Source organism: Diorhabda carinulata, chromosome 12 (genome assembly GCF_026250575.1).
Source record: "Diorhabda carinulata isolate Delta chromosome 12, icDioCari1.1, whole genome shotgun sequence".
NCBI classification, from domain to species: domain Eukaryota; kingdom Metazoa; phylum Arthropoda; class Insecta; order Coleoptera; family Chrysomelidae; genus Diorhabda; species Diorhabda carinulata.
The window spans coordinates 1,699,534-1,727,305 of record NC_079471.1 but is presented as its reverse complement, the minus strand read 5'-3'; the positions used below and the strand labels follow the sequence as shown (position 1 = coordinate 1,727,305).

The 27,772-nt window shown below is 32.1% G+C and overlaps 1 protein-coding gene across 5 annotated transcripts; it reads left to right on the top strand.

The window, feature by feature from the left end:
• Positions 1-725: 725 nt before the first annotated feature.
• On the top strand, positions 726-26,328 carry LOC130900288 (prominin-like protein). 5 transcript variants are annotated; one of them, XM_057810802.1, is made up of 17 exons: positions 763-1,134; positions 7,692-8,152; positions 10,064-10,340; positions 10,446-10,633; positions 11,648-11,812; positions 12,328-12,443; positions 12,978-13,143; positions 15,106-15,382; positions 15,435-15,876; positions 17,063-17,248; positions 17,304-17,438; positions 18,638-18,796; positions 18,860-18,978; positions 21,700-21,753; positions 23,656-23,790; positions 23,897-23,992; positions 24,362-26,328. In XM_057810802.1, exons 2-17 carry the CDS (start codon positions 7,819-7,821, stop codon positions 24,369-24,371), a joined length of 2,859 nt encoding a protein of 952 aa, XP_057666785.1. In that variant the 5' UTR covers positions 763-1,134; positions 7,692-7,818; the 3' UTR covers positions 24,372-26,328. The 5 variants fall into 5 exon arrangements, with proteins under 5 accessions (XP_057666789.1, XP_057666785.1, XP_057666784.1 ...); XM_057810801.1 differs by having other exon boundaries at positions 23,653-23,790; XM_057810804.1 differs by lacking the exon at positions 21,700-21,753.
• Positions 26,329-27,772: the final 1,444 nt, after the last annotated feature.

Sequence of the window (27,772 nt, the reverse complement as noted above, 5' to 3'; positions counted from 1 at the left end):
GCACATGATACCACAGAACTTAACCCCAAGAAGAAATTCAAACTTAGATGTTATTCAGTGGAAACAGCATGGCGGATTTTCGATGTCAGTGCCCTCGATGGTACGAGGCAGAACTACAACATAGATTATCTAATATATTTAATACTCCTTTATGGACAGTTGGTATGGGAAAAAACGTTACGGTACCGACAATATTCATTTTTTCTCGTTTGGGACACTTTATCTATACTGCGCATGTTTCAAGCGCGCAAAATATGAGCGTAACTAACTGAAGCGCTCGGATGAGAGAGAAAGAACGATACACTTTGTTTCACTTGGTCGAAACACCTTCCACTTATAGGAACTGTCCATATAGAAGTATTACATATATGGATATATATGTAATATATATATGGATATATATATGGAATATCTCTTATATGTAATTGTAATTGAAAATATACGTAACTATACATACGTATGTAACCAAATTGACACAAAATAACGCACCCGTCATAACGAACATAAAAGAACGCAATTAATGAATAACATTTATTTACAAAATAATATTTTCCACTACGCTAAGGAAAATTTGTAGACATAATTACAATATCTTACAATTATAATGGATTGTATATATGGATCCCTACATATACCTATTTTACTGTTTATGTACCGCCTATGTATTCAAACTAAAAGCGTTCTCTAATGCGCATAATCTATAGGTTTGACGTTTATTCAGGACACTACTCTGATTTCTGTCTTGCAGTTCGGTATTAGTTATAAAAGTAGAACATACCCAACCGTTGATGTTTTAATTAACATTTACATGCACTAGTATTATTTGGGCAATTGTAGTTTCCGTTAGTTCCGGACGATTCCGTACTAACCATAACAAACAAACTTCTTGTTTTTCTCAGATTTTCGGGTTGCTCTTGTTCTTTGACTCTTTAGTTTTATGAGAATTGTTGTGTGGTGAGGTGTACGGTAACTTATTATTCTCTTAAAACAAACAATATCCACCTGAATGTAATAAAAACTTGCAATATCTGTTTTTTACGTTAATAATTGTTATTCAAGTCATTAAACTGTGTTAATGCGCTATTTATGTCACAGGATTTTTTAAAAAGTGTTATGTTTCTTTTATATCAAAGGGTAAGTATTTTGATTATTCATCTTTTATATCTCTTGTGAAGCAAAATGAGACTACATTATTAATCTAGATCTTTTAAAGATTAATTTTAAAGTGACCCCATACGTTGAATATTTGTGTGGGAGACATATTAAGAAATTTTGGATTCTATTTTAAAGCATCTATATGTAGGTGGATTTTATTGTATTTACGGAAACATTTTCTTAATCAAGTGGTTAATTATTTCATTTTATAAATGATTAAAATCGATAGTTTAACGGGATTTGATCCTGGTCTAATTATAGCTAGATATAATCTAGTCAAGTCATTTGGTTTATAGGACCTACTTTAACTGCATTTTCTGCTCTACAATATTTAAGTGTTTTTTTAATGTTTTGAAACCCTTACACCTGTGGCTTATAGAAATTATCGTTATAGCTTTGGAAGGGAAAATATAAGAGGGTTTCTTGTAGGTAATTTGCACAGCAAATGGTTGTGTTGTTCATTGTTATTTTACATACCATAAAACGCTTACTATGTTTTATTAGGTCATTCCTTGTTCAATTGTAGCAATAATTTCTCCCCTCTGTATATCGTTAGTCGACGATAGGATATTATCAATTCATTTAAATTGGAAGTAATCATATTTCACTATTGAATATATGATTTTTATTGGAATCATCAAATTTCAATCAATATAAAAACTTATTATGTAGTAGTTATCAGAATTCAATTAGAAAAATTATTTTTTATAGTTATTAATAATGTTATTTCATTATAACCTTGAATTAAACACGAATTGAATTGTATATAGGCGACACAGTAAAACATTTGACACCAAAACGAAGTATTTTCCCATAAAAAAAAACATCAATATGTCTACTGCGAAAACTTGAACCTTTGTAAACATTAAGCAATAAATTTGCTGTGATAATAATCGAAAATTTTTACTAAACAGCCTTGGTTCGACCTAGGGTTTCGTAACGTTGTAACATTGTCCCTATAAAACACAGGAAATCACCGATTCAAATCAAATTGTTGTCATTCCGAGTTACAAAAGAATGATCTGCCTTTGTTGAAATTCTAATGAATGAGATTTTCATTAACGAAATTAGATGGTTTTGACCTTTTTTATGACGTTTCGCAACTATGTATTTAAACAAAGTTTCGTTCCGATTTTATTTTTAAAATAGAACCTTATATGGCGCATACAATAAATTAGAATAGTTACACTGTTAAAAAAATTGTCAGGAAAAACTTTTAGTACATGAGGTTTTTCTGTGGCCGGCAGCACCCAAATTCTTAGGAAAAAAAAAGATGAATGGGAATGGAAACAATGATTTTTTTATGGCAGGCAACCGGGTGATTTATAAGAATCTAAAAAATCATTAATTAACTGTTATCAGATACAAAAATCGACTCAAGTCGCCCCTACTTAGTATAAAAAGGGTGGTTACCGATCAAAACGTATTGTTAGGCTGTGAGAGCAAGAACATTACAATAGTTTATATAATTTTGGAGCTAAATCATTAGCTTTAATATTTTTTTGCTCACGAGTGTACAAAATCTCCCCACGACACTTTCGAATGAAATCTAAGTTCTAATTTCTTGCGTAAGTTTTTCTATAAAATTCACATTAGATAAATTACCTGAATCGATTTATTTATTAAATTTTATTATTTTCAATAACAAATTTACAGTTTTTGTTTCTATCTTGTTGAAACTATAACCAAATTGGTGAAAAGGCATTATAAACATGGCAACATCGCAACCGTCGGGTGTTCAAAATGGTGCGATTAAAAAAAAAGGAGGGAATCGAACAGTCGATTAAGATGAATTGTATATAATATTGAAAATACGCTGAATAATTTCATTTTTACTTTGATTATACAGTGAGACGATGAAAGTTCACTAACGCCGTCAAAACAGTCATAAAAAATGTATCATTCTTTCAAGCAGTAGGTACATTCGACCGTTGAACTACCTTAGGTGGTTATTGACACTCCCGTCACGTGCCTTTTGTGGGAACGGTCCTAGTAATTTGAGAGAATAGTAAACAGGGTAGTCGAATACGTTGAAATAACATGCAATCAAAAACTGATAACCATTAATATGATTAATTAATTATAATCACTGGCGACAGCTATAACTATACAGTGAATAATCAAAATGCTTGAAAACAACGACGCAATTTCGAACGTTTATAAGATGGCGCTTAATGACGTTTTGTTGTACGTCAAAAAACTATTTATTAACCTCAGATGTTCTCTGGAAAGTCTGAAAATAGATTGTCATTGTGTGGATTTCAACGAAACGATAATTTACTACTGTTTCGTTGAGACATCGCGTATATTGTAAAATACCTAACGTTCGGAATCAACCTACTTTCCTGTAACAAACTACAGTTTGAAGTGCACTCAAAAACTAACTGTACTTCATTAATCATTCAACCAGCACCAGACAAATGTTTGTTCGATCTTAATATATTTGTTACTTTCTCGAGGGTTATTAATTTATGAGAAACATTATAAATGAATATTTCTTAGAATTACGATATCGAAATTGTACAAAAGAGCAAGATGAGTCATCAGTTTCATGGACGATAATAAAAACCAACATGTAGACGTGGTGCGGTGGCAGGTTCGCAATATTTCCTGTTCGGAATTTATGTTAATGATATTATACAGGTTGTCTACATAGTTTTTAACATAGACGATTGAAATAATTGTTAATAACTCGAAAAATAATATGTTTTATTGCCGTAGAAAATCTTTCGGCTTACAAATAAGCAACAGAAGGAATCCAAGGGTAGAAGCCTTTAAAAATTATGTAAATAAAAGAAGAATAAAACCCATTGGAAAAGAAGAAGAATGTAATAAAAATAAAAATAATTTACGGGCCGTTTGAGGTCGGAAAGGGAAGGGGATTAAGTTTGTAAGGGTAAAAAACGGTTTATCTCGAATTCTGGCAAAACTATGAGTCCTATGGAAAAAAGTTAAATTGCAAAGTTGTAGATAATAAAAAGATCTACAACTTTTGTATTCACAATTTTTTCACATAACCTCAAAATTTAAGCGAAAAATTCAAAAAACCAAGATTTTCGTTTGTAATTTTTATCTTTTACAAAAAACATTTTTTTTCTATGATAGTATCGACGTTCCTTATTCAATTATTCTGTGTTACAACGTTGCCATGCCACAACTGTAGATATTATAAATTATTATAGTGATATTTGTCGTAAAAAAATAATCCAACTTTCACCCTGTATATTTCTTACAAATATGGAACCTAAGGAATCTAATATGAACAGTCACTTAGACACACGTTTTCTCAATTGATACATGTCAAAAATAAATCGATATCTCGAATGGCTCTCGAAATATTGAATTTTTTATACGAGCATGTCAAATTTTTTCTGAAATTTTTTGACAATTATATTAAAAATACATATTGATACAAACCATGGAATATTATGTAATTTTTTCCAAAAAATCCAAAAATCATGTTTGTTTCCGGATCAACTGTATAGTTTTCCAAGAAATCGAATTTTCTTCAATTTTCTGCGTTTAATAACTTTTCCCTCGAGAAACTTTTTCGAACCGCTCGTATAAAAAAAATGTTTGAAAATACGCATTTATCGTGAAGGTATGCGAAAAATCAAGGAATATCGAAAAATTTTGACAGATGACGTGAAAAAATGGCGGAAACTAACTAACTTACGTATTATAACCTAACAATCTTTTTGAATGATCTTTAGATTTATTATATATTTTCATATATTTATATTCAAACGTTCCAAGATGCATTCTTTGAATTTTTTTTAATGTTTCATCACATATGTACGTCTGCAGCTGTTCTATGTCTACATTAACACTAATTATAATCAATTATGAGCCATAACTATATTGAGTGACAACGACCGTTAAAAATTTGTGTCTTTTCCTTTATTCCACTCGTCTCATTATACGAGGTGGTGACAATTTGCATGAATCACCCATTGGTAACAAAATTTTCACACGAAATTTACGTAATATCTACCCTATTCGCCTGATTTGGACATACGTGATTTCTGGTTAACCTTTGACTCGAATACGAAGTCTATTTTGTCAATTTTTTGAGAGATTAGTTGTGAAAACTTCGGTTATAAAAGTTCATGTCAAATATATATAGCGTGCCCCTCGTATAACTCATTACGAGAAATCCATAAATCGACTAAAACGGAATATGGTGTTATTATCTTGATGTAGATTACAGTGTACATTAAATTATCATTTAGAAATAATACTTATACAGTTAATGATGAATTTCAAGAACTGTATTTTAAATCGTGTCTGCGGTTTGACTGTTATCAACATGGCGAAATGAGTTCATGACCTTTCGAAAGGAAGTGCGTTGTGAGGGGGTTGAGTATAAATGTCATGGCGCTTCTGGAACATTCTGTAAACTACAATTTTCAAGTTTCTGGAAGTTTCACCATTTTGAGAACCATTTTAATATACAGGGACGACAATTTTGCTTATAATAATTTCAAATTAAACTTTTATATATATTTATAGTTGTTTTACTTATATTTTTATGTTTGTGAACCGTTTTTGATGATAATATAGAATCGAGAGTTGATGGATGTTAGGTAGACGGCGCTACAAGTATTAAATCCATATGATTTTAACTTCAAGAAGTTAGTTCTAGAAGTCTGATATAGAGATGGCGTTACCAATTTATTTACGAAACTGTACTGACTCCACCATAGAGTTTAATCAAAACAAATTAATAGTAACTTCGTTTTTCTGTGGTACAACGACCTTACCACTGCACAACTGTCATTAAAATGTCACTTTGATTGACAGCTTTGTTTACCATAAAGTTTAATCAAAACAAATTAATATTAACTTCGTTTTTCTGTGGTACAACGATCTTACTACTGCACAACTGTCATTAAAATGTCACTTTGAATGACAGCATTGTTTACCATAAAGTTTAATCAAAACAAATTAATAGTAACTTCGTTTTTCTGTGGTACAACGATCTTACCACTGCAGAACTGTCATTAAAATGTCACTTTGAATGACAGCATTGTTTACCATAAAGTTTAATCAAAACAAATTAATATTAACTTCGTTTTTCTGTGGTACAAGGATCTTACTACTGCACAACTGTCATTAAAATGTCACTTTGAATGACAGCATTGTTTACCATAAAGTTTAATCAAAACAAATTAATATTAACTTCGTTTTTCTGTGGTACAAGGATCTTACTACTGCACAACTGTCATTAAAATGTCACTTTGAATGACAGCATTGTTTACCATAAAGTTTAATCAAAACAAATTAATAGTAACTTCGTTTTTCTGTGGTACAACGATCTTACCACTGCACAACTGTCATTAAAATGTCACTTTGAATGACAGCATTGTTTACCATAAAGTTTAATCAAAACAAATTAATATTAACTTCGTTTTTCTGTGGTACAAGGATCTTACTACTGCACAACTGTCATTAAAATGTCACTTTGAATGACAGCATTGTTTACCATAAAGTTTAATCAAAACAAATTAATATTAACTTCGTTTTTCTGTGGTACAAGGATCTTACTACTGCACAACTGTCATTAAAATGTCACTTTGAATGACAGCATTGTTTACCATAAAGTTTAATCAAAACAAATTAATATTAACTTCGTTTTTCTGTGGTACAAGGATCTTACTACTGCACAACTGTCATTAAAATGTCACTTTGAATGACAGCATTGTTTACCATAAAGTTTAATCAAAACAAATTAATATTAACTTCGTTTTTCTGTGGTACAAGGATCTTACTACTGCACAACTGTCATTAAAATGTCACTTTGAATGACAGCATTGTTTACCATAAAGTTTAATCAAAACAAATTAATAGTAACTTCGTTTTTCTGTGGTACAACGATCTTACCACTGCACAACTGTCATTAAAATGTCACTTTGAATGACAGCATTGTTTACCATAAAGTTTAATCAAAACAAATTAATATTAACTTCGTTTTTCTGTGGTACAAGGATCTTACTACTGCACAACTGTCATTAAAATGTCACTTTGAATGACAGCATTGTTTACCATAAAGTTTAATCAAAACAAATTAATATTAACTTCGTTTTTCTGTGGTACAAGGATCTTACTACTGCACAACTGTCATTAAAATGTCACTTTGAATGACAGCATTGTTTACCATAAAGTTTAATCAAAACAAATTAATATTAACTTCGTTTTTCTGTGGTACAAGGATCTTACTACTGCACAAATGTCATTAAAATGTCACTTTGAATGACAGCATTGTTTACCATAAAGTTTAATCAAAACAAATTAATATTAACTTCGTTTTTCTGTGGTACAAGGATCTTACTACTGCACAACTGTCATTAAAATGTCACTTTGATTGACAGCTTTGTTTACCATAAAGTTTAATCAAAACAAATTAATATTAACTTCGTTTTTCTGTGGTACAACGATCTTACCACTGCAGAACTGTCATTAAAATGTCACTTTGAATGACAGCCGTTAAAAGTTATTGTTTACGCGGAGTCGTGTTAAAAATATTTTTGTTGCAGGTGCTGCCAAAGGATTAGTATTGAAACTCTAACTTTGCCCTCCGCCATTTTGATTTAAAAACCAAAATGACACGATCCCGATAGATGCCAATCGATAACCGACATTTAATTTTGCATTCTCGCAGTAATGGCGCGTCAAAAACTCAAATATACCATGACAGATACGAGCAGAACCTCAACGAATATCGTTAGTTTATTTTTGACGTTGTCCGTGTTATTTTTGGCGATCGGTGTATCGAATGGTAGCGGAGGATTTTCGAATAGCTTGGACAAAATCAAAAACAACATGAAAGTAGTTTTGGACGATCTCAAAAGAGTTCTACCGACTTATACTGATTACGTCGATACTCAAAAATATTCTTCCGGTCGGGTTACGTTTCAGACGAAAGGAATGGCGGGATTGTACAACGTCACCAGGCAGTTCATCAATTTGATTTTACCTGCAGACGTTTTGATGCAAGGTAAGAGACAATTTCACGAAAAAAAACTCATTTAGCTTCGATCGAAAGTCTTTTCACGCTATAAGTTTTTTTTTATTAATTTTGTTATTCAATATTATTTATTGTTATATTGGCCGCAAAACTAATAAACCGTAAAGTGTTACTATAGTTTCAGCTTATTTCTAATTAATAAACGGAACGAATTCACTTTATGACAAACAATTGCAGCGACAGAATGAATGTATTTAAAGAAATTGCAAAATTCGATATTCGAAATTAGAAGTTCAAATTGATCCCCAATGGGGGAGAGTACGATTTTTGTGGTGCGGATTTAGGCTTAATTGGGCCAAAATAAATCGAAAATGGAGAATGAAATTTTTCGATATCTCGCTTCGTTTTCGAGATATCGATACTTAAAGTTGGGAAAATTTATTATTTGTATTTATCAACTTAACCTAACCTAAACTCGTTGTGGTGCACTTTGAGTGTAAAAATTTCAAAAATCGTAGGATTTTTGACATTTTTTAAGTCGAAAATGAAGAACGAAATTTTTCGATATCTCGCTTCGTTTTCGAGATATCGATACTTGAAGTTATAATCAAACGTTAGTTCAAAATTCGTTTTATTTGAATAGATGGCTTTCAATACATCGATTCAAATGAATATTTTATCATTTTAAATTCAATACCTTGTCGGTTGTTTTTCATTATCTATAAAATAAAAAAAAATATTTAATGATAGGTATGACTATTTAAATATAAATAAAAACTAAATTCAAAAGTAAGGAAAATGTACAATTTCGCATGATTATTGGCGAATTTATTATTTCATATGAAAACTTTTTGATGTATCGAAAATATAGAGGCAAAGATAATGCAATATGCACGTTGTATTGCGCCACCCTGTATATTATTTATTATTGAAACCGATAAAGTGTGTTTACTCACATATATGAATGAATGCGTTTAAATAGAAAGCAATTCTTGAAATAAAAACAATGTTCATGTATTTATATTAGAAAATGTAAACTATTCGATTTATCAGTAAATTTTGTTTTGAGTAATATCAATTCTTTTCTATATCGAATTCTTATATATCAAGGAAGTTGATAAAAATAAGGATATTATTTTGTTATCGCGGGATATATTCGCAAACATTCGCAAATTCGCAAACGTGTTTTTTTATACGTATATCAAGTCTCAAAATAATTTGCTTTTCAGTTGTTCCGTTGATTGTTTTTTTTTTCAATTCAATTCATTGACAGTTGTTGATGTTTAACTTGTTCTATTGTACGACAGGTGGCGCTAATGCTATTTCATTATTTCACACACCATTTATTATTTTTTTAATCAAACTTAAACTGTTATTACAATCAACTGATATTAATTATTTTTTTTTATTACGAATATTGCAACAAGGCTAACTAATCTAGTAGATTCTCATTGGGATATTGGGAACTGATAAATAATACGTACGCCATCTGGTGCTAATTTACGTCATTAAATATATGTCTTGATTGTTGTTGTTTCGGCGTTTATTTGTGACTAATAAATATGATGATTCTTTTAAACGTCTCGGTATTTTCGCGAATTTCGGGAGTCGGTGTCTTGTACTGCCACACTGTTAACATGAACTAAATTTTTAACGTCTTTCGACGCGAATTGTTGAATGAATGCAACTACATTCTTTAGAATCTTTTGGCTGTCTTTGTTGTATTTAGAGGTGGTTATGTTAGGTTAGGTTAGAAAAATAATAAAATTTCGTATTTACATGACCAGTAGAGCTTCATAAGCAGTTCGGTTCACCACATTTTTTAATATACTTAATCATATGTCTGCTGTTTACCACCCGACAGAAAGTGTAATTGTGAGTGTTGGAGTAAACGGTTCCAGAAATTTCAACTTAGAGGTAAAATAAGTGTCTCATTTTCAGATTTGTTGGTATGGAAACAATACAATACTTATTACTACCCTTATTTGAACGAAGGGGTTACCATCGGGGATATACTTAAGTATTATTGGCCATTACTTCTGGTTCTACTGATATTGGTACTAATCACTCTACTGGTACCAATTGTTGGTTTATTCTTCTGTTGTTGTCGGTGTTGCGGAAACTGCGGCGCCAGGACACAACCCTGTGATAAAAGAAGAGATCTGTGCAAAAAAGTTCTACAAGGAGCTCTATTGATAGCTTTGGGGACGGCCCTCCTGTAAGTTTGAATCATATTAAATGTAATTTCGTCTTGGAAGTATTTAATCGATGTTCGCGATGATGGTTTCCATTATTTTATATAGTATAAACTTTTGTTTTCCAGGTTTTGTGTGGTTTGTGCTTTCGCGAGTAATCAACAAATTCAAGATGGTACCAACGAGCTTCCAACTAGTCTTAGGAATGCGTATAACGACTCAATTTCCTATCTTGACAGTGCTAAAGGTCAAGCCAAGGTTCTACTGACTGATAATTATGATGAATTTGCCAAAATTTTTAAAGATACCGTTGAAAGTAAGTGATTTTCATGTAGCATTTGTCTAGAATTTCAATGAATTACAAGTATATGTGCTAGTTTTAAGTAGTTCAAGTTTCTTGACTGGAGAAGACTCATGATCCACCAGACCTCCTGGTCTATGTCATCAGCGCATGGACTGAACCTTTAGGGGAATCCCGAGTCATCGCATTGGATATATCGAAGGCTTTTGACGCGATTTTGGCTTGCCAATCTTCTAAATGAATTAAGATCGTACGGTTCGTCGACCTCACTTATCGACTGGCTCAGTAGCTTTCCGACTGATCTATCCAGAAAGGTTTGAGATCAACGTTGGTGTTCCACAGGGATGCATCTTCACAAAATTGCTAATCGGATCTATAGCTACCACAGTGGTATCGTTATTCGATTCAAAAGCCCCAATAAACTCGATAAATCTAAGGCAGTCTGCTGGTTTTACAAGCTGTCTGGACATAAAATATCATGATCACCGCAATTTTGCTCGTTGTTTGTTGCGGTTAGGAGCAAATTTGTCCTGGTATAGTCACGTTGCTGAATTAGTTAAGGCAGCTTCACGAAAACTTGGTTCGTAGGCACAATCTGACTTGTAGGGGATCCAGAGTTGACCAGAAACTTGGACAGCTTAGAGATGATGACGGAAGATGCTTTTTAGAAGCACATAAAGTAGATTTGAATCCTCACTCTTCTTCGTGACCTTATCAGGGGCTTCCTGGGGACTTGTAAGGAAACCAATGAAGTGGTAGAGTTGGTTTTTGTTTCATTATAAACCTTTTTTTTTAAACTAGCAGTTTGAAGGTTAAGAAAGGACTCATTGGAGTTTCCCGAATGAATATCGACCATTTTTTCAAGTAAATTTTCAATCCAAGTATCAATTTTTTTGCTGTATACGAGGTTTATTCAAAAATAAAAATAATATTGTCAAATATGTTGTATAAAATGTTTTGGAATCGGTATTTTCAGGCACTGTTATGTATCGAGGTGTTCAAAAAATGAATATTTTGATGTTGTTTTAGAATCTGGCATACACGTGATGCAACAATTGAATATATGGAGCAATGCTACCGCTATGATGGATCTGTACAATTTCGTTGAAGCTATACCTAAAATAACTGAGCAATTGGGTGAATTAAAACGGTATACGAATAATCTCAGAACTATGGCGTCGCAATTGAATGACGGTAAGTTGAAATTGGAAGGTTTTGTGGGGCTTTGGCTGAAAGAAAAAGTTACTTTTTCGAAAAATTTGAAAAATCAACACCTCGTATCTTTTTCACGAATTTTTGTGAATTGGGGAGCTCATGACATATATTTAATTTTTTTGTAAAAATAAATTAGTAATTATTAGCATTTTTTCAGTTTGAAATAAAAATTATCGATGATAAAGTAAGTAACCAAATGACAAAAAGTGTTTCATATGATAATTTGATGCTAATCGAAGTAAATTTTAAACATTTGGTTCATTATTATTGGGATTTGTATATATGTTTGTTGATCTATACGTAAATTGTAAACATTTGGTTCATTATGTTCTATTATAGAAAGTCTCCAAAATTTTTTCTTACACTTATAGTACATTGAATCTTGCATTTCATAATTTTTTGACATGGATTCTTGATATATTTTGATTTTTTTTCTATATCTTAGTGCCTTATTTTTCAAAATGTTGAATTATATATTTATTTATATTTTTTAGCAATGAGGAAAGTAAAGCGTGATTTACTCAACGCGTTAAACAGTTGCAACTTGGAATCGTGCGTTAAAATTCAAAAAGAAATTTCGAATCTTCAAACCAATATCGATTTCAACAGGGTAAGTTGCTTTAATCCTTGTCATTTTTGAAATTTTCTAAACTTTGGTACGTTCTCGTTTCACCACTTCAAAATAGTTCATTAAAACTGTGTTTTAAAAACAACAGAATTTTGATATCGAAAGTAGATTAACGTTTTCTTTGTGGGATTGTGGCAAAATCAAACACCAAGTGTACTAACTCTAATATATTTCCGAGTATTCATCGTCTGGGAATTGTGGAGTTTCAAATTTCGTTGTTTCATTTTAAAAAACATTAAATTAATCGATTTCAATAGGGTAAGTTATATTTATACATTGAAACCCCATAACAAACATTTCGAAGACCTCATTCAACCCTAACACTTCTAGTTGTAAATTGAATCGTGGTAGCTCCCATAAAGAAATTTTTTTCTTCAAAAAAAATCACAAGTTTTAAATGAATTTATGTTTTACATGCAGCATCTTGACAGATATTTTCCAAAGGTGAGTAAAAAATCTAAAAATTCTCTTTTGTTTCACATTTCCTTAAAATTTGAAATAAAATTTATTTTTTAGCTTCCCGATGTAACACCGGCCATTGATTTATTGGGAAAATTGAATTTAAATCTTCTCAAAACAGCTGCCGAAGAAGGAAAAAACAAATTAGATAATATAGAAAGGCATATCACTAGTAGTTTAAACGATACATTGAAACAAGCTTTAAAAAAAGTTGAGGATGCAGGTGAGTAATAATTTAATCATCAGATGTCGACCCAAATTAGACTGGAACTTTTTAAATAGTTTTAGTATTTACATTTAACCCATTAATGACCATAATTTTTTCATCATTATGTTGTTCAATCCCTTGGATTATGACTTGTTTGTCTACCAAATCCCTTTACCGGGTGGATTACTCCCCTTTTTCTTTTTGTTATAGTTTTTTTGTTGACCCTGGCTTCCTTCATTCTTTTCTGTTTCTGCATTTTACTTTCCGGTCTACTATCTCTAGGTTTACTTCTACCTCTTGGTCATACTGTTATCCTCCTCACCATTTCTGTAGGTTGTGTAGCTTTTTAGTTGCTAGTACTGAAAAATGGTTCTGGATAGACCCATCGTTATTGATATTTCGTTATGGTCGAACAACTTTAGGTCATTTTAGGGGAAATTTTTTTGAAGCAAGCACAGTTCAACAAATTCGCTATATTCAGGATTTGAATTAGGAGAAGGATAATAAATAGTTGGAAAAAAATATTTTTATTAATTAAAAAAATTATTACATAATAATTACTAACCAATTTTTTTACAATATATGAGACCATGTCCAAAGAAACCTCCCGAAATGTTTTTTATTTATTTTTATTGTTTTTTTTTTCTATATCATTTTTTTTTCAGATTTGCAACTGCAACCCCAAATCTCCATCAAAGCAACTAGGTACTTTATACCCATTACCACAAGACCCTATCATCTTAGTATTTCCGAAATTTACAATTCTTGAATTGATTTGGTGGAAAATTTTGTTGACGTTCAGCTCCATCGATTGGCACCATCTTTTTCTACAGTTGAGTCCTTGACATGATGTTCAAAGTTCCTATAGTAGTTGGACCTTCCATTTGGAGGATGTCCTATCTACTCCTCTTGCATCTAATGCTCGTATGGACTCTATGTCTAAGAAGGCACATTGGATTTTCTTAGACCTGGAGTGTTTCCTCCTTTGGAGTACTATGTGGAGAGAAGGAAGATTCAGAACCAATTCTAGTGCAGCTGTTGGGCAAGATTTCATGGCCCCAGCTGCACATAAACAATTCTTCGTGGTATTCAGACTAGTTCTAGTACCCCAAACCATTGCCCTGCATGTGATGATTGGTCTCACAACCCCAATTCCTCCCTGCTAAGTTTATGCACTCCATGTGGCTTTAGTGAGTAACTTGATGGGCTTGATGTTGAGCTTTTTCTTCCTAATGAAGGAAATTAGGTATGTCTTTTATTTCTGCTGTTCTAGTAGATAGTAGTTGTGTAGGAGATTGTCCTATCTACTCCTCTAATACTCTTTTGACAACCTCGTGTGGTCTCTATTAGATTTTATTAGACCTGGAGCATTTCCATTTGATCTTTTAATCATCTGTTCGGTTTGTTGTTAATGTGTTAATGTAACATCTCATGAGACCACAGTAGGACTTTAGTCCAAAATATGGCAAGGCTGTTTGCTGTGGTAACTTCTTCTAGTTACATACTGATCTTAAAGAAATGGAGGTAGACATTCGAAAAGCCCCATTTTCTATGAATCCATGACCACAAGACCTTTAGTACTTCTAACTTTCTCATAAGTATAGATTTGGTGGGAAATGCGCGACTCCCCATTGTGGACATCACCTGTTAATAGTAATTGAATTTGTGTCTGTTCTAGTAGATAGTAGGAGATTGTCCTATTTACTCCTTTCACGTCTAGTACTCTTTTGACACCTTGGTGTAAGGCACATTAGATTTTCTTATGCTCGGAGTGTTTGAATTTGATTCTTTAATCACCACAGTATGGAGTCGTTGCCCTTTTTTTGGCAAGACTGTCTGCTGAGGTACCGGTCTTACAGAAATGGTTATAGACATTCGAAGGACCTTCAGTACTTCTGAATTTCTCATTTAACAATCCTCGAATAGATTTGGCGAAAGAATTCGATTCCTAAACTGAAATTTTATTATTATTTTTAGGTAAAACTATACAGACACATTTGAACAACATCCTGCAAACAATCTCGGATATACAGAAGCAAATGAGAAGTTTTGACGGTAATTTGGAAGAAGGGTATAAATATTTGCATACTTATTCACCTTATCGATACTACGGAGGTTTGGCGATCAGCTGCGTCTTACTTATAATCACCATCTGCATAGCACTAGGTCTGATTTGCGGTATATGCGGTAAACGACCTGACGGATACAGCGATAACTGTTGCAACAAAGGCGCAGGTAGTCAGTTTCTGATGTGGTAAGACTTCTTAGCGTTTACGTGCACCGGTGTGTCAGTATTCAATTTTTAGCGCCGTGATGTTGATGTTCATATCTACCCTGATCATTGGAATCGTAACTATAGGAGCTTTGATCTCGGGCGCGGTTACCGACAGAGGAATCTGTTATCCATTGAAGCATCCTCAAAAATCGTCCGTATTAGATGTCGTCGATTCGTATTTAACAAGGAACGTTAAATATGGTGATGCCGAATTGGGCATTAGTATAAGCGAAGTACTAAATCTGTGCTACAAAAATGAGAGCATGTATAAGGTGTTTAATTTGGAAAAAAGATTCAATATAGATGATGTAGTTAAGAAATTTAACGTCGAATCGATATTGGACGGTATTAAAAATCAATTGGATAGAATCGTCGATCCGCATTTTACCATTTTGAATAATACTAATTTGAATATACTGAAAAATTTGTCCAGCTTCGATCCCGGTATTAATTTCGATCGTTTCCAAGATGAGGTAAGTTTTTTTTAGTACTACAGACCATGATTTATTTTTCTTTTCTTATCGGTCTTCTAATTTCACCATTCATCTCCCCAGGTTGCGTTTCTATACTTTTGCACTCCGATTCGGTTCTACCTCTCTGATATCCTTCAAAACTCCATCCAACCATTTTTTTGGCCTTGTTCTTGTACACTTTATCTTCTTTCCTCAATCTCTCTTTTAGCAAATCTAAATCCAGACACTCTCTTAATATGCCCCTCACTCTTTGGGGTTTCTTAAGTTATTAACTTCCTCGATGATCACATGGTTTTACATTTCTTGATTCAATATAGGAGTTTTGCCTCCAAAATAGGTTGGCCCCCTCCTAAAAGTGGTCATTTTCATGGGGATTTTTGCTCCACTTCCCACTAGTCTTTCGAGGTGACTATGGGCAAGACAATCGCAGATTTGGTGACCTCTGCTGCCTTTATGGCTTTCTTACATAATCTGCATTTGTTGTTTTATGTCATGCCTAACGTCTAAGGTGATATTTGGCCAGTTAGAAGACCGACCACAAGCTTAATGTCATTTGTGGACATCTTGAGAAGTTATATCAGACTTTTTGGCTGATATGGTTATGAATCTTTTGGATTTTTTTGTATGTACGAATGTAGATATTGATGTACCTTATACACCGCGACCCAAAAGATCTATTGTGTCCCCTTTTCTTGTTGCGATACTGGAATTCAGCAGTTTGTCTTCTATTTCAAGCGTTCCTTAGTTTTTGACATTTCGAGAGAATGTGATTAGAGGCTTCTTAAAGTGTCCATTGAGGCCCTGTTAGGACTCTTGTTAGTATTCGTAGATTGTTCCTATTTAGGTCGATACATTCAGCAGATCTTCTTCGGTTATAGTTTCCCGGGAGAGTCTTTACCTGTCTCAGCCTCTATAGGTTGTCCCAATAATTGGTTTTGCTTTTATCTACCTTCTTTTCAATGTTCCAATTCCTCCTTGCTAAGATAATGCACACCATGTGGCTATAGTGGTGACTTGCCCGAGGTCTTTCATTTCTGCTGTTCTAGTAGTTGTGCCATCCATCTGGAGGTTGTCCTATCTAGTCTTCTGGCGTCTAATGGTCTTTTGACAGCCTTGTGTGGAGTCTATTATAATTTTTTGTATCCTTTCGAAGGCGTTTAAACGAATGAATTTATTTGGTTTTTAGCTGAAAGAGAACTTCACGAACATGAGTCTAAAGAAACTCTCAGAAGTGCTGCAGAAACTTGTTAAACAAATGGACGGTCAGAACATGCAAACTTTACAAACTGAATTGAATTTGATTATACTTCATATAAACACTTACGATGAAAAAATTCTTGAGCCAATGAGGACCGAAGCCAGGGAAGTGATGGTAAGTATTATCGGTAATTAGATGTTTTGTTTGGGAAAAAAAATTGTCTTTTTAGGATTTGGCCATGCACTTGGATTCGAGTTTAAAAATGAATTCTACAAGTTTTAAAGAAGCTATAGATAAATTGATACATGAAATCGAAGACGCTCAGAAGAAGTTGAGAGTGGATGGATCAAAAATGTTGATGGATGTGAGTAATAATATCTCGTAGTTGATTTTGTTCTAGTTAGATGATTATTGAAAAATATCTCGACTTTTGGAACCAAAATCTTCTTACTTAAAGTACTTTTCTAAGTAAATCTTAGTTCCAAAAGGAGTTGAGGTTGAAAATCTTTTAGAGGTTAATAGATTCTTCTATAACTGTAAAATGATGATCAACATTTATCTAATTGTCTCTTGCTTGTCTCAAATAGACAATAAACGTTTTGGTTTCGGTGCTAGCTAGAGAAATCACTAACCTCCATCATAAAAAGCTTTCTCCAGTATCCATACTAGGGTTCAAGAAGGTTAAATCTACACGTTTTACCAAAGCATTGTAATAGAGCGATATCCTAGAACTAATTGAACAATAATTTTCTTTTTCTTCCTTCAAAATCCACACTGGATAGTTTCTACTAGATTTAATCTCAGAATGGGCGGTTTCTTGAGCATCTGAAGAGGTTGAGCTCATACTAAGGTTTCAAAGGAACTTTTTTGAGTGATCTAGTCTGGAAAGTACCACCATGTTCTTCTAGATTTTCTGAAAGTATATTACTACTACACAGAAAGGTTCTAGACTAATGAAAAGTGTTCATACTCCTTTTCTGAAGGTTCTCCGTCATTTGTACGAAGAATTTTCCACATCTACAGCTCGCTTTGCGGTTCTAATGGATTCAAATATCCGTACTGCATTTAAGGAGGTTATATATATAAACATTGTTATGGAGAGGTACTATAGAACTAAATGAACCAAAGTCTTATCTTCCTTCGTACAAAATCAACAGTGAACAACTTCTACTAGATCTAATCTCAGAAGGAACAGTGTCCTGTGCATGTGGAAAGGTATAGCTCATTTTTTTGTTTGGATCAAGAGATATACCAAGGTTACGAAAGAACTTTTTTGAGTGATGTAGCACAGAAGGTACCAACATGTTTTGGTTATATAAATGAAGTTGAACCACCAATCGTGATATTTTTTGGTCCATTTCAAATAGAACAAATTATATATTTTTAAAAAATTGTATAATACTGACTTAGTTTCCTGTTAAATGGCATAATGGTTCCTTATTCTCATGGCTAACCGTCCCGTTGTTCAGGTTGTGGTGTACAAAATGGTATCGGCTGGTTTAGACCTTTCCCATAACCTTTTTGTGTATAGAATATTTCCAATATAAATTTTTATTGTTTAAGGCTGCTACGTCTTTTGGTAGTATAGTAAAAGATCAAGTCCAGAGTTACATCGACAGAGTGATTATCGTAACAAAAACAAAACTTGGCGAATGTGGACCGTTAAATGTAGCCATAAATTCCACTCTAGTTTCTACTTGTGATAAAATTTTACAACCTTGGGTATGTATTTGAATTTCACTTAGTTATCGAAACTCATCATCCGTCTAAATGAATTTTCCGCAGAATGGATTTTGGGTATCATTGCTTGCCAGTTTATTGCTTTTTATACCAACAATCGTTGTATCTGTCAAATTGGCGTCTTTGTACCAGAAGTATAAACAGTACGGACAATACGTGGAAACGTGAGTATTTCCTTTTTTTTTTTTTTTAATATACTCTATGTACATGTAGTTTTGTTTAATTTTAACTCAACTGATGAATGCTTGAAACAATAAGACACCAAAATTCATTTCATCTAAAATTTATATTCCGCTCGCTGTATATTTAATGCACATATTTTTAAAACCCTCGGTAAATAATAGTTACGATTGTACGGGTTTTTTTGATATTTTGCCAACAACTGTTTCGTTTGTAGTTTCACTAACTCGCTTCAAAAATCGTGTCATTTTTTTGACAAGTTACATTTATTATTATCCTAAAAGAAACTTGTTTCTTTACTAATTTTTCTTGATGACAATTTGGTTAGGGTCTATTTAGCATACCAATAACTCTCTTTAGCTCATCTTTGCTTAATGAAAGGGCCCTTTGAGACCAGTTGGTAGAATAAGAAGGTTCTTCGATTGTTTCAGACCATCTGGCATATATTAGATGATTTAGGGCGTAAAGGTCGTGAATCTAACTTGCTAGCACTTCGATATATTGATCTAGTAAGTTTATCAGCCAAACAGCAACGACTTTACAAAGTTAGCTACCCATTTGTTGGCTATGCAGCTTACGTCTTCTAGTTCTAAAAAGCTTAAATGTAAATATAGTAGCTTTTGTCTATGGATTGCCTTATGGAGAGGTATTTGGTGGTTTCCTTGGGCAGAAACGACTAGACCAAGATGGATAGGGTGTAGTGAGCAAACCAGTAACTTTCTTTAGCTCATTTTTGCTTAGTGAAAGGGCCCTTTGAGACCAGTTGGTAGAATAAGAAGGTTCTTCGATTGTTTCAGACCATCTGGCACAGATTAGATGATCTAGAGCGTTAAGGCTGGAAATCTATTCACTAATACTTTGACCTATTGATATAATGTGTATACTGGAGTGTCTACCAGTCACACAGCAATAATTTCTCAATGTTTGGGAGGCTATGCATATCACTTCTTATGGTTTTATAAAGTTTGAACGTAACTACAGTACCCTAGTCTATGAAGAGCCTAACAGTGGAGATGTTTGGTGGTTTCCTTTGACAGAAACGACTAGACCAAGATGGATAGGGTGTAGTGAGCATACTAGTACCTCTTTTTAGCTCATTTTTGCTTAATGAAAGGGCCCTTTGAGACCAGTTGGTAGAATAAGAAGTTTCTTCGATTGTTTCAGACCATCTGGCATAGATGGCGTTAAATACCTTCTGATTAATTGTAAAAATGAAGAAAATTTGATATTTCAGTCGCATATTTAGTCTGACACAGATCTAGAATGAAATGATTTATTTTATGCATATAAAATATGATAGCAGTAATTTATAACTGGCGGTAATCACTAATAGAATCATCTGTGGCGGCTATTTAAAAGATATGTATCTGTTGAATGACAGAAAAGTTTGTTTTTGTATTTTTTTAATTGAGTCAAACCGAAAACTTCAGAACTACTACGGTGAGATGGAATCTCCACCAAAGGCATCTTTGTCTTTGTCCTTCCACGTCTGGATGAATCCGGTACTTCTTAGTGCGATTGAATCAGCAACTAAGGTACTGCTGGTAGGTCTGCTATGTAAATATTTGCAATATAATGGCAAAATATCGAGTCTGGTTTATTCACAATTTCATTTGGAGCATTAATAACATGTCTGTGTGATAACAAACCTAAATAAAACCATAAACGTTTAAACATAACCTTACTTTTTCATGGGAGATTGTACAGTAAACCGCTTTTAAGGGTACAAATGAAAATTTAATTTTCTTCTTTAGTTGGGATCAAACCAGGAAACTTCTTCCGACTTCATCTTCCACTCCAAGCCACTATCTTTAAAAATAAAAAATAATTAAGCTCAAAAAAAATGTTTGAAAACTAAAAGACATATTTTAATAAAAATTTATTGTTAAATTTATGGAAGTTTTATTTGGAAAACCTCAATTCAACAGATTTTCCTTTCATTTGGGGAAAATTTTATTTTATATAATAGATAAAAACAGTCTTTGTAAGTTTTTTTTATAAAAATTCTTCATAATGCTTCAATTTGTTGGTTTTTATATAATCTTTTAACTGTTAATTGGGATTTCTAGAATCGTTAGTGATTTTATTACACAGGACACATTGTTTACTAGGACTATAGGTTTTTATCACGGCTCGAAGGACCAGACAGTGCTAGTGTTTCAATTTATGCGTTACACTCCATTTTTTATTGTGTAGTCTTCAACTTGACACTTCAAATCGAATAAAAACTAATTACATTACATTATTTTCAATATATTTTAATTCCTAGCTACTGGAGTATTCTAAAAAAAATAATTTCTACCAAATAAATCGACAATTTACATTAATTTTATATTGGAAATTTAATAACCGATGTATATAATGGAATTTTCAATAACTTTCAATGGAAAAGCAATGTTATGTTATAAACTATTTTTATTTAAAAAATGTAGTATCCTAACATGTGTTGGAAATTATATTCACTACCATTAAATCATTTCGAAGGTCCTCTTAAGGATACAATTTGAAATAATTTTTATTTTCTACCTAATTAATTATATATTCGTTTTGAGTTATTTGTTCGGTTCTGTGGGGTCGTACAAATTTCGGGGATACATAATTATACACCCACAACCCCTTAAACAAATTTTCTTCGGTTAGAAAGTCAACGTTGAACCGTAAAATTTGTTCTTATAATTGAGATTTGTATTTATATCGTTTTGCAGCGAATATTTGTATGATGCCTACGCTGATCGTGGGGACAGTGTTCCCTTGAACAGGTAAGTTTAAAAAATTGTGCACCGTAGCTGCAAAAAAATATGGGGTCTAACATATTGCATGAAATTCAATTAACACCCCCCTGTATTTAGTGTGTGACTTACTTGCAATTTCCTCTTTCCTAAAAAAAACTTGAATTAGTACTAATAGACACTTTTATTTAGCACTAGACACATTTTTTCATATAATACCAGGTGGGATAAAAAATTTACGATTATATCTCAACCCCTCAACACTTGTGACAATTTTGAATCTGTCGTGTACCATGAATTTTGAATAATATATTAACTTTGAAGCTAAAATATATCTAACTAGCAACTCTTAAGGGTGGTTACTAGTGATGAGAGTATTTTAGAAGTGGAGTTGATTACGAAGAACAGTTGGAACTTCCTTCGATATCAAAAACTGTGCTCATGGGGGCTCAATGCTTCTCTATGATTCATCAGACTGAATATCTAGGTCTCATTTAGTTCCAGGCAGTATCTGAGTAGTATTTAGTGAACGTCTAATGTCTGTTGTGAAATATGGACCTCTAGCTATACATTAACTTTGAATTTTTTTCCAAAAAAACTTGTGATACATTAAAACCTGTCTGTGGTGATAATTTAGCAACATTGAAGAATGTTTACTTGTGGTATGAGTCTGTTCAAAGTGGAAATGTTGCGGTTGAGTACGAAGAGCAGTTGGAACTTCCTTCGACATCAAAAATTGTGCTCATGGGGACCGAATGCTTCTCTATGACTTTTCAGACTGTCTCATTTCATTTCCATACAATATACTAGCAATAGAAAGCATTTGGTACTAGCACCAGCTTCCTATGTAGTACCATTTGATGGTATTTTAAGTTTGGAATATGGATATCCTTTTCCCAATTTAATTTCCTAGTTAGCAACATAGTAAAAGCCTTTTTCTCATCATTATAAAGGAAGATTAACTAATCAGATGTAGTTGCGTTCCAATTCTCTTTTTAAATATAATATAATCATAATAGGGATGGTTTTCTACAAAATTATTTGTATTTTGATTCAAATTACCCGCAAGAACAAAGCCACTCGAGCAATATGGCTTACCAGATTCTTTTCTTAGTTTATTAGTACCAGAATTAATTTACATGGGTATATAACTTGGAAAACCTTCGCATTGTATTCTGGTGAGCAAATTAAAATATACACGGTGTCGATACTAAAACTCTTTAATATTTTTTCGCCTCCTATACAAAATAAAAAATATACAAAGTCATTTAACTTTTATTTTCAAGGTTATTAAATAAATCTCTTAGTAGAGGTGGGCACAACTTGTTAAATCTCAAGTGCTTTATGGCTTGAAAGCATGAGGGTGTGTTGGTTATGTTTGGTTAGGTGAAGAGGTGTGAACAATCCAGAGGGACTAAGTCAGTCGATCGTGTTGGTTATTTTAATGCTTCTCTTCTACCAATCCATTACTTAGTCACTGTTTAACTGGTAAAAAATATTGTGGTGAATCCCCATCTTGTTGGAAATGAATAAATCTTGTTGCAAAATTTAATTTTTCAAACTAGTTGTTTTAATTTATTATAAATAACTAGATAAACGTATAAACCACCTCAAGAGTCAAGATTTTAGGGGTTGTATCCACTAAATTATTTAAAATACAGTATACAAACTGCTCCCCTTTAAAAAAAAGTGTGATCTGACTTTGTATATTCTTTAATTTTTCATATGGACTGGAATATAGAAAGTGGCACGTTTTTTAATTAACTGTGGGGTTAGTTAATTGATAAATTCTATCAATCATTCATCATAACATTGTTTTGATTATTATTTTTTTTTTTGTGTTTAAATCATGATATTTTTGAATAATTTATGTCATTAATATGCAAAAGTGAAATATTTGTGTGAAAATTTAGTTTTTTAAAATTCTAGTAGAGGTGGAAAACGGGGCAAGAAGAAGAAGAAGGGAAAGAAAATCGAAGATAGACACCAGATGGGCGAAGTGGTTACTAGAGAATTCGCAGCGGGGTCCCAACCTCCGGATTCTAGATACGCTGATATGGCACCGAAGTAAGAAAATTTTGTTTTCCCCGTATAAATTTATTTAAACTTTTATTTTAGTCTAATCAGTTTATATTCCTTCGTACAAATTTGAAAATCATTTTTTTTTATTTAGACATTGGGAAGAATTTCCAAACGGAGGACCTCCGCAATATCAAAGAGCCCCCACAGAATATGAAAGACCACCTCCGTATTACTATCCCGGATCTGGGTAAGGAAATATTATTGGTAACTACTAAAACCCCCCAATTATTCACAGAATAACGTTTATCATCTATTTAAACCAATCAAATCAATTTTCTTTTTCGATAAAAAAAGGAAATTATACGAGGTTTGTACTAAAAGTATAATTTGTGTCAAATCTTTCGAATGCTTATGAGAGCTGAATAAGAACCGGTGACCTATGAGGAGCCCCAAAGATCCGACAGTATGAATATCACCAATTCTGAATGGTTTCATTGATCTTCTTCCATTTTTAGTTACTGTTTGGTGGATTGTCAAAAAAATCGACTGTTTTGCTGTTACAAATTTGAAAAATAAAAATTGTAAAAAGCATTATACTAAAAATAATATTTTTCAGTGACCAGTAGGTGTATAAAAGATTGTCCTAGTTGATGGGTGAGACTGAAGATATCGTAGACTGATTTGGAATCAAACCATCACAACAACAAGAAGTTTTCATTAGTTTATTTTAATTTTTAAACATATTTTCTGTATTATGTATAACATCATGGTAGTTACGGATGATGTAAAATGGGTTTTTCGTGTAAAAAGTTGTGTATATATGAGTATGTAGTTATATACTGTATTGGCACTACTGGTTTTAAAGTCATAAGCTCAATTTTAATGTATAGAGTATAAAAAGCATTTACCAGAACAAATCAAATTTAAATATAAATGGAAAATTAGTTATTGTGATATTTTTATATTTCGGATGTTTACGAATAGATTTATTCTATAATTTTTATTTTTACGCCATAAAAATACTCGAATTAATTAATTATTATTTTCAAAACGTTATGGGGTTATCTATTGATTAGTTTACTCAAAATTTGATCTCCGATATAGTATTGGCTAGTCGATTGAACAAATTTTTTATTCGTGCAATGATATTGGACTTTTTCACAGCAGTTTTCTAGAAAATGAGTGAAATGATTTAGATTTAGAGCCCTAAACGGATCTATAAACTTAAATAGATGTCTAGTTGGAAAAATTGACTGCTCACTCTTATTAAAACTTATATCGATGAAAAGTTTCGATCCAAAATGACAATTTTTGGGTATTTTACCTCCTGGTCACTTTCGATTTGATAAATATAAGAGATTTTCCCTAATGCTCATTCGTTTGGATAGAAATTATTAGAAAATATTTGGATATTTACTGTTTTCCAATAATTGTTTTCTTATTAGTCAAAAAAAAAAAAAAAAATTGAAATTAGTTCGATTAATTTCTAATTGATGTTGAATAAATTTCTAATTGAGTTAGTTGAAATAACGGAAGTGTGATTGTTTTCTTTTATTATTTTTGTAAATACATTCGAAAAAAAAAATAATTTTATCTACGAGGGATGATCAGTAAATGAATTAACAATAGAACACGATGAAAATCACATCCTTGTATATTGAGCCAGGTCTCAAGGGATGTGTTTTATAAGCACTACTTAAACATTAGGAATAGGAACATTAGGTACTAAATTTGAGCTAAATAGAGGTCTCTTCAGATTTTCCGGCAAGAAAATTACCATTCCTTTAGCTCTAATATAGTCCCATAGGGCAACGACATCCTATAACACCATACGAATATCAGAATATGATCACCAAAACATCATTAACAGAAGATAAAACCTTAAATTTCTCATTTGTTGGTGATTCAGGTGATTTTACTCCACAATCCCACCATAAATTCTCATAATTTCATTGTAAATATCAAATAGGGACACGAATTATGGTTTTCACTTCTACAAAAGTCGATTTTCCTAATTTCCTTGACTTTCAATTGCCCAGTACCATCTGGTTAGTTTATTTACCTACCCTTACACCAGTTGTATGACCAAAATCCGTCCCCAGTTAGAAGAAAAAAAACTTCACCATAAAATGTAGTTCTCCGAATGTTGAGGTTTGTAAAATTTGTTTCTGATCATCCCTCGTACTATATGGTGTTTTAAAGCAAACTTTTTTGCTCAAATTTGAATGATTATGATCCCATTGATTGATTTTTGAAGGATCATAATTGTTATATAATAGGAATAAAAATTTTTGAAACGATTGATACCTACCATATAGTAGAAAATTATCTAATTAATTGATTAATATTTTATATTGGGCACAAAGTAAGGTATCACTCGATGTATTCTAATTAAAAATATCTTATTCCAATTTATAGGCGTAAAGTTTATGTGTTCAACTTATAATTTGTGCTCAATTTTCGTATTATGAATTGAAGCCAAATTTCTGCCATATATTCTACCGTATTTTAAAGTATTTATTACTTCTAATGTTAAACCATAATTAATTCCAATGTTTATAATAAAAATTCAAATTCTAAAAAGCATTTTTTTTCAAATTTCCTTACACATGGTACAGAAAGTGTCCCACCAAGTTCAAAATGAGGAAAATGTTCAAATACTGAAATAAATAATATCGAAACATATTCCTGGTTGCGAAAGCAACAAATATTAAAGGTAACCATATAAAACTTAGTTTATAGTCGGTTCACGCAGATGTCTAACGGTGGAATTGATTTTTTATTCAACATTTAGACCTCTAAATGGATCTATCAACTTAAAAAGATTTCAAGTTAGAAAAATTGACGACTCATACTCTTTTAAAAGAAAAATGTTCAGATATTAATAAATTTTATAGTCGGTTCACGCAGATGTTAGACGTATAAAGATGGCCGAACTATCAATGACGTCATTCTCGATTGTCAATAGATTTTAAACGTTATACTAGATGGCTATTGGATATAAACAATATTTTTGTTCTCTTTTTTATCAATAAATAGTAACATGTTTTGTTGAGGTTATTATCGTAATTAATGAAACAATAATCACCACATCATTGTTAAAAATCGAATTTTTTTATTTCGCTTTATAAACAAAATAAGTGTTTTCACTATATTTATATCAATAACCTATCAACCTAAACATTTCCAAATTAATATTCAGTCCTTGAAATCTTGTTTTTTTTTGTCATAAAATACCTTAAAAATAAATAAAGTTGCATTGGTCATGCGCGATAACACACCTCACCATCTGTTTAAACCACGAAGTGAAGGTCAATTTAGCGCGCGTCGATAATATAAATTATAGTACAGTCTAATTGCGATTCAAATTCAACCTTTCCATTCTATATGAAAAGTTTTTAACTACAAGGTAAGTAATGTAGTTTTCTAATTAAGACAGGTTATTTAATTATTCTTATTCTTCAAGTAATTTAAACTTACTAAATAAAATAATTGTATATTAATTTGGGTAAGAGTGTGATAGACCACCCCACGACGATAATCATGAAACTCTATACATAGGTTATTGATTATACGAGAAATCGATTTATCATATTCATTTTATGCGGAAACATTTACTTCCGGAGATACCGGAAGTGGCCATTATCTCAGGAAGGCCAATTGATAACGAACCATGGATAACTCTGTTGGATAGATCTCATCAAGATCTATTTGTGTGTGAAAAAAGTATGCAAATGCATTATTTTTATCAAAAAACCTAACCTCACCTTACAAAAATTATTAAATTTTCATTTTATCTATTGATTTTTCGTGAAAATAAGGCTATAATTTAAATTGCTACTTTAGTAATTTTATTGTAAATGTCGTATAAATGAATTTTCTTCAATTTAATTCGTATTTATTTTTAATTTGATTTTTATTATCTTCTAAAAATATAATTTATACTAATTCAATTCTCACCTCAACGAGTGACGATTTTGACTGGACTATTACAGTTCGTAAAGATGAGTCATAGACGGAAAAAGTA

What these genes read in the sequence shown, in the direction of transcription:
- LOC130900288 (XM_057810801.1), top strand. Translation starts at nt 7,819, where the DNA reads ATGGCGCGTCAAAAACTCAAATATACCATGACAGATACGAGCAGAACC. An exon ending in AAAAAAAGTTGAGGATGCAG is followed by an intron (nt 13,144 to 15,105) that starts GTGAGTAATAAT and finishes TATTATTTTTAG; the next exon opens with GTAAAACTATACAGACACAT. An exon ending in TACGGACAATACGTGGAAAC is followed by an intron (nt 18,979 to 21,699) that starts GTGAGTATTTCC and finishes ATCGTTTTGCAG; the next exon opens with CGAATATTTGTATGATGCCT.